At 38.0% G+C, this 8436-nt stretch overlaps 1 protein-coding gene across 4 annotated transcripts in view; it reads right to left on the bottom strand.

The window, feature by feature from the left end:
* Window positions 1–312: 312 nt before the first annotated feature.
* Window positions 313–8436, bottom strand: part of cadm2a (cell adhesion molecule 2a) — a 205999-nt gene continuing 197875 nt past the window's right edge. For all 4 annotated transcript variants that reach the window (XM_087178004.1, XM_087178005.1, XM_087178007.1 and 1 more), the window contains 2 exons: window positions 7949–8071; window positions 313–6284 (listed from right to left, as the gene is read on the bottom strand). In XM_087178004.1, the coding sequence (XP_087034130.1) occupies window positions 6166–6284; window positions 7949–8071 (242 nt within the window). In that variant the 3' untranslated portion in view covers window positions 313–6165. The remainder of the gene's footprint in view (window positions 6285–7948; window positions 8072–8436) is intronic.

Genomic DNA, 8436 nt, shown 5'->3' with positions numbered 1-8436 from the left:
CGCTCAGACAGCCGAAAGACCCCATGTGATAAATTGAATGGCATCGGTACACCGTCGCCTCCACCACACATAGCGCAGATAGGGGAGCTGAGACACAACATGAATTATTCTTGTTAATAAAAATTCATGAACATGTGTCTGTGGATGTGTTTGCTTGTGCTTTTATGAGTGTGTTCTGTGTGCGTGCAGCCGCAGTATTTATAGTGTATTATCAATGCTTATCTCTCAGTAGGAGGCTTCCAGAAGAGAAATTGATGACCAAAAAAAAAAAAAAAAAATTAATAATAGAATAGAATCAGGCTTATACAGATGTTTTGGCAACTATTTATTCAACAATTTCCATTTCATACATGAGAACGAACCTCTAAATTAAATATAATAAACCCCACAGATAATGGGAGAAAAACACCTCCATTATGGTGCTATATATCGAATCAAGCCCTCTCAGTACAGCTTGATATGAAACCCCTTATGTCACCAAGGTACATCAGAAGCTGAACTAACGTGTCTAGCTCTAATCCTGATCTTTACTGTGGATATCTTGTATTCAGTGAGTGATAGTGCGTCACAACTCCTTCAATCTAAAGACTGATATACATAAAGATGTGTGTTGCTACAAGAAAAACAAGAGGACAAAAGCATTGAACTGCTTACATACCATAAGCTAAAATTAGACAACATTGTGTAGAAACACAACTATCATTATTGAAACTCATGATTATTTGCAGCATATTTCTAAATCTCAGTATTTCAAGTCAGTGATCATATCAAAAAACAGCTTCTTAAGTCTAATATCCCAATGACAGCGAGTTGATAGAATTACTGAAGAATCACTGGATAATTTTATTAACATCGTGATAGTCTTAAACTCAACAAATACATGGTGACAGCATACAGGGGCTAGCAGAGTGAGAAGTGCTCACAAGTTCCCCCTTTTAAGACAGAAAAACAAACAAATTAAAAAAAAAAAAAAATCTCTGAATGAAAAATATTCCTGAGATGCAAAACAAAAGAAAGAGATATAATGAAAAAACAAAACAAAACAAAACAAAAATAAAAAAAACATTACTATATGAGATTGTGTCACATGTTGTTGTCATCACTGTGACAGCATTGAGATTGGGCTGTTTGATTCTAGTGTCAATATTGCAGAGGAACACAGTAGTGCGCTAAAGCCAAACTGTACAGCAAAGACATATGAAGGGTCAGAGGAGACAGGACTGGACTGGGCCATGTCATGCTATCATCACTGCTGTGGTAAACAAAACCATGAGTTAAAACAAAATGTAAACCAACACCAGGTTAAAAAAAAAGGAAGAATTTTAGATATATATTATGACTCAAAGTGGCCATTTCTTTCATATTCATCCCTTTACAATTAGGGATTCAGAGTTGATATTTTTAGTTGGTATGGGCCTCTAATTTCCTGAGACTTGGGACAAGCGCTTAAAACGCTATAGCGCAGACTTGGGGAGGAACGCACGGTGAAGTGCGTGTGCCCCAACTGACTGCAGTGTTTTGTGACCAGATGTGCTCCAGGGGGAGTGCACTGTGGTGAAAAGTCTGCAGCAGGATGAATACACAATGCGGCATCAGCCAAGTGGAGTTTGGACAAGCTTCAATAATCACCAATCACACGAGCTCGTCTCATCCCTCTTTGAAAGCAGCAGACAGGCAGGAGCAAGCTGGAGGTGCAAGGCACAAATAAACAGCCCCCCACGTATGCATCCGAGGGTGTTCTGATGTCCCTTTTTTAATCTGAATCTATATAATTTTATATGATAATGATGTCAGTGCACTTAGTCAACACTGACAGTAGCTTGAAGTATAATAAAGTTTTTATTTTTTTTTATTTTTATTGTCTTTTGCCTGGAGCACACATGTATGATCCCTTCAGCTGAAACACAATGATCCTAGAATCTGCTGCTTGAATCACATTAAAAGATGTATTTTATATGTATTTAAATCTGTTTTAGATTAAATCTGCGTTAGATTAAAAAAGGTAGTTAACAGAGAAAGAGGCAAAAAGTCAACACACATAGAGGGTTTTTTTTTTTTTGTCATTTTGTACAGGTCTGTATCTGCCCTCAACAACATGAAAAATGTTCACAAAATTGTATGCAATTTTATGCCAAAATTACCGCCAGTATGCACTGCTTAATCTGCAGGAACACATAACCTCAGCTGCATCACTCCCTCCTTCAGTCAAAGAAAGTGGCTTCATTTGGAGCCAGGAAATGACCAAACAGAGACGAGTCTAAAGAACAACAAGAATGCCACTGTGACGACGTCAGTGCCATCACTGTCTTGCCGCCAGGATGAAATTAGAGGCCCATGATGTTGTGGATATTAACTGAACCGATATACATATAGGAGAGCAAGGAGGCAACAAGTTTAAAGCTTAGTTTCAACCAACAATAACAAAGAAAGACGACTTGTAACTGACCCCAAGATGTAACACAGCTACAGTTGATTCTATCACAGTAAAATAGTGCATGATGGTATGTGCCAGGCTGTTAAAATAACAAATTAAAAAAGATTCAGGTTTGGTCTAACTATTATAAAAAGCCATTTGCAACAAATTAGCTCATTACTGTCATGTCCAAAAACAAATATTTACATGTGGTTTTCAAAACAAACAAACAAACAAAAAATCTAACAAAAAATAAACACATTTCACCACTTACTAAAAAATACCCATCAAATTAGTCAGAGTGCATAATTCAGTAAATGGCACCTGTTTCATTTCTAATGAAAACACCAACTCATCACTGCAGACCTGGTTATTTATGAGTGTCGATTAAATATAAAACAGCCTGTTTCTCTGTCTTCAGAATCAACAAATCCACCGGACCACTCTCTTATTTCACACACAGATGTAAAGCAACTGAAAATGTGAATTTAAGACACAGTGAAAAGAAGTAGATAGAAAAAAAAAACAAAAAAAAAAAACATTACATCATTGTGATTAATAGAGGGTTTGTTAAGACAAGAACCAGTCCAGAACACTTTAGTCAGGATCTACTGAAGGTTTGTGGTGAGGCTGAAGTTACACCTGTAAATGGTGTATTGACTGAAGTGCACAAAAATAAAAAAAACTGTGGCAAAACATCTGCATTAAAAAAAAATCCAAAATTCAGTGGTGACAGGCATCAATCAAATGATTCCCAACTTGTGATTCACTCCAGCACTACTTGAGTTATAGCACATGGAGAAAGACCTTACTTGCTGACCTCATTTGCATAATGTTGTAAATTGGCCACTGAATTGGAGACAGCTGGGCCCACTATTTTATTGCCCTTGGTAATATTTTGCTCCCATTTAGCAGATTAGTGCCTTGCCTTTAAGTCTTTCATTTCAGAGGCCATGGCGCTTATTACTCTTTCACAGGAGAGTAAATCAGCACAAATTCCTGCAAACTGATGAAAGACGAATGGCTGGGACATATGAAAAGAAGTTGTTTACTGGGATATGTTACGTCTGTCTCGGTGTGTGAAACTTTCTTTGCCTCCTACATAAACGTGATGTTTCTTTCAATTCCAATTTGCATTTTAAGGATTTGGCGAATACAGATGCACATTTTCTCCTGTTTCTGTGGACAAAAGGCCACTGGACAGGACACCCTTTTTTTTTTTTTTTTTCATCACATTTGTTTCACTGAATTTTTTCTGTTTTTTTCTTTTTTGTCAATCATATTGTCTACAACACCAAATCCTTTAGATGTGTAGCACCGAAGAGCATGCCACAAACACAAGAAGCCACTGTTCTCCAAAGTAATACATATACTTCATTGTGGTTCTCTCTTAAATAACTTCAGTTCAAATGAATTAATCATGATAAAGAACCAAACAAAAACATGCTAATGTGTATTACCAAAGTTTAGTTCTCACACATTATATACATGCCTTGTGCCAAAACAAAATACATTTGTTTAAAAGATTTCCAATAAGGATTATGCAATGAAAAATGATAAAAAGTAAATAGATAAGGTGGCTAATATACAAATTTGAAGGAGTAACGGGAATCCAGAATTTAACAGCAATTTTCACAATTAACCACATTTTAGCAGACACAATATACAGCAGGGAGCTTAGAACCATTTAAACCAAAAAATATTAGAAACATTTTTTTTTTCAATAAAAAAACATGATTCAGTTTACATTTTCAAAAAGATGCACTGTATTTTTTTTCTAGAATTGACTCAAAGACAGCCTTGTCTTCTTCCCACTACCCATTTGAATAGAAGAACCATTCCCAGGGTGAACTAGTTGTTGGCAAAGGAACACGGTTACTCATTTAGACATTTTTGTGCTTCTCTTTTGTCTTAAGTTAGAAGTTTTAGAAAGGAGGCCCCTGCAGATCTATGACCCAGCGCTCATACACTATTTCCCTTTTTTAATCTTTTTTTTTTTTCCTTTTTTTCTTTTTGCTTGAAGACCCCATGAAATGAAAATCAAAATACAGTTCATGGAGAACGACTCTGACAAAAGTGAAATAAGAAAAGCAGTTCTGCAGTTTGAGAGGTGGCCGTGGATGATTAGTTGGTGATTTCTGCACTTTAACTAAATTGTTAGAAACTAGTTCAACAGAAATTTAAAAATGACGATACAAAGGAAAAAACTAAATGGATATAGTCAAACTGATGTTTTCACTATTTGTATTGAGCTATTATATGATTGGTTGCTTATCCAAGAGACAGTAAATGAACAGAAATTTGTATACAAACCACTATGGAAAGCTGCCTGGACCTCAAGTTTACAAGAGGTATCAATCAAAATGACATTACTGAAAGGAAAGGAAAATCTATTTGACACTAAAATTCCTGTACATACCAGAACTGTGTACTTCTTCTTCTTCTTCTTTTTTTTTTCAGCCCGTATTAACTCCTAATGGTTTATTTTACATTTCACAGGGTCTTTCAGCCTTAAAATTATTTCAACATGACATAAACATAAACAAAATTTTTCAAAGAGAAAAAGCTAAACTCACTTCAGTACAATTTATACAGCTTTTAGAGAGAGGAGATCGACTCTTTCTGTACACCTGAACCCTTTATGTGAAGAACAAACTACTGTAAGCTGTCAAGAGGACATTGAAGGTGTTGGCGTTTTGCTAAACTGCAGCCTGGACAGTGCAGGAATATACAGACGAAAAGTACATAGGGACAGCAGATTTAGCAAATGGTTTTATATAACTGATTGAGTTCATTTGATGGAATGCTTCATCTAGCATCTTTCATATATTTTTGGTGTCTGTTCTCTGTTCTAAACAATACCACATTACCCTTTATTACCCCTACCCTAATAATGAAAATCATATTATACACTTATCTGACAAATCTTGCTACAGTGTTACACAAAACCTTCATCTTATCTTACAAGGGTCAACTGTTTAATTACAAGTCTATTTAGAGGGGACGGAGTTGGGGGAGGTGGAGCATCTAAAAGTACCGTATTCAGTGTGATAGACATGTATAAGGCGTAAACAGCAAAGATCTTCGTTCAAATAATAATAATTAAAAAAAAGAAAGACGCAATGCATAATCAAAAGCTGTGAGCTAAGCAATGAAATGATGGTCCAGGTAACCATCTACAAAGCATTTACATTGCTACTGACAGACGATACATGAAGGCATTGACAGAAGTTCAATGGCGTCTGTATTTTTAGGCACCGTGTTGATGTGAGTTATGATATGTGTTTGTGGACGTGTTTGAACAAAGGGGATATAGTATGTGTTTGGGCGTCTGCTTGGAGGGGAAACAGGAGAGAAGACGGACAAGGGGTGTCATGTAAGAAGCAGTCATGGTAGATACACAGATTTCCAGGAATTCATGTCAAAGATGAGGAAAAGTATGACAAAAGAGAACCACTTCAGCAGCAAGCTGCCTGTGAAAACTGGCTGCCAAAAACAAGAAGAAAAAAAAGAAAGAAAGTAAGAAAGGACAAAATGTAAATGATAGAAATGGGCTCAACAAAAAGGCAATAACAGGAAAACACTTGGGGAACTTCTCTGTCTGTGGACTGCCTGCGGGTTCCTCGTGGTCACGATGGGGGCAGTGGTCAGAGGTGGAGAAGAAAAGAGGGAGACAGCAAGAGAGAAAAAGAGATACAGAGACTGAAAGAGGAAGGGGGGAGGGGGGGGGGCTGCACAGCTCCCCCTGCAGTCTAAATGAAGTATTCTTTCTTTTCTTCTGCGTGTGCATGGTTGCCCTCAGCGTTGATGATGGCTGTGTCGGCGTCGGGCGCATCGTCCGCTCCTTTGGCTTCGTTTGTCAAGTATGTTCCTGAGGAAACGCAAAAACAAATCTATATCAAGGAAAACAAATACTGAGCAGCCCTGCGTGGCTGTTGCTGCCTGAGGCGCAAAACACATCTGAAGACAACATCAGCAATGCTACATTATTCATATACACAGTGATGAGAAGCCAGGATAGTGCGGGATATGTAAATACAGGAAAGAGTAGGTGTGTAAAACCCTGCATCAACAAACACCTTTGGTGTTCTCAGTAGTGGCAGTAAAGGCTTCAAATTGTGCCTCCAAATAACATGATGCAGTTCTCTCAGTATAAGAAATCAATTTTGTAGCATCAGTGTTGGAAACTGACCATTAACGTTGAACCCCAGGCTCTTTTTGCTCATTGCTGTCTCTCTTTTCTCTCTTTTTTTAGCAGAGTTGATAAATGTTTAAGCCAAGTGTTACTTTGAGAATAAGTTTGGCTGCTCAGAAACGCCATCAAATCAAATCAATATGCATGTGAGTCGTACTATACTATGCTGCTGGGACTCTCTGGGCCTTAGAAATGTCAAAAAACACATGAATACTTCTACATGAACAAAGTTAATATATCTTTTGGGTGGATAAAAATGCCCTACATTTCACTTTCCTTAGTACTTTGGGGGATGTAAAGAGGAAGTTTATCACCATAGGCTGTGTCTGAAATCACTCACTACTTACTATATAGTCCACTATGTAGTCCACTATATAGTCCACTATATTGTGAGTTCGCCATTTTGTAGTGTTGTCCAAATATATAATGACAATTATTATACCCTATATGGTGGACTCATAGTATCCCACAATACATCATGTAAAGTATTGTACAACCGATGGTCACTAGCCAAGTAATATACACCATCATGCATTGCACTCTTGCTGATAGACAGAGAAACTGACCCGATAGTGTCCGAAAATGTTTTTCCATTTAATGGATCAGCTCACAGTATAATCATCTACTTAGACGTCCCTGGATAGTGAGTAGGGAGAATGAGTGAGTGATTTTGGACACAACCATGGATTCAGTGAGTTGAGAAGAAGATGAGAAGATGAGAGCCACAACTTGCTCTAATTTTCTTTTGGCCTATATTTGTTTATATTTTTGGAAAACTGACACCATTAAAAGTAATAACCAAATTAGCTATTATCAGTTTCTGTTTGATGAATGTACCCATGGATGTACAGACAACTTGGTGATTCTCAGGTGAGCTCCAGAACAACAAAAGGGGCGTTTCTCTGACTTCTATGTGGATTTGTGGACATTTATTTTTGTGATGGATAAAATAATAACATCTTCAGAAAGTTCAGGTTCCACTGAATCTGAAAAAAATATGTATCATGTCTGCATGTTCAGATTTGACTGAGTTATGACTCTATGAATAAGCAAAATTTGACCCAAAATGCAACAATCATTGAAAAAAAAGTAGAAATAATAACTCAATGAATGCTGTGTATACACTAGTGGCATCACACTGTGTGTCGTACATCAAATGCACATGTCCATCAATGCCTCTTATGTGTGCTGGACTTAGGCCTTCTTCTCCACTGCAGGTGTGTCATACTTGGCAACATGGGAATTGGGGAAGGACTCTGATGTCTAATGGGACAAGTACGACACACTCCGCTAGTTCCATGAGCCATGAGAGACTCAGGTCTGGTCCACTGTGGTTTTACCTTTATGCCTGGCCAGGTATCTTCCCAGAACAATGATTAAACACAAGGTGACAAAGACCACTACAGCCACCACTCCTCCGATCAAGGCATGGTCAGTGCCGTGCTGCCCCAGAGCGTTGGGATCTGAGGGAAGACAGAGAGAGAAACAAAGAGAGCAGATGATGGCGTCGCCTGGTGCGAGGGCAGAGTCACAGCGAGAGGCAGACAATACAAAACAGCGAGAAGGAAAGGGAAGATTATTCCCAGCTCGTTCCTGATCTAATGATTGTTCTGAGCTGCTGTCATTCCTCCCTCCTCTCACATCATGCAGTCAGAGCAGAGCTGCCTGGCTCTCTTAGAATAATAAGAGGGAAAAAGAGAGAGGAAGAGAGACAGATACCACACTGAAACAAAGAGCAGCTACAGGCAGAGACACATTCACCCTGCAAAATGAAGGAAAAGAGAAAATGAAAGAAGGACTCAAAAAAAAATTGAATAATTCAGGACCC

Source organism: Seriola lalandi, unplaced genomic scaffold (genome assembly GCF_002814215.2).
Source record: "Seriola lalandi dorsalis isolate HSWRI2012SDOR001 ecotype SW California unplaced genomic scaffold, Sedor1 jcf7180002054672, whole genome shotgun sequence".
Taxonomy (NCBI): domain Eukaryota; kingdom Metazoa; phylum Chordata; class Actinopteri; order Carangiformes; family Carangidae; genus Seriola; species Seriola lalandi.
Note: the sequence above shows the minus strand (reverse complement) of the source record. Positions and strands in the feature narration are given on the sequence as shown.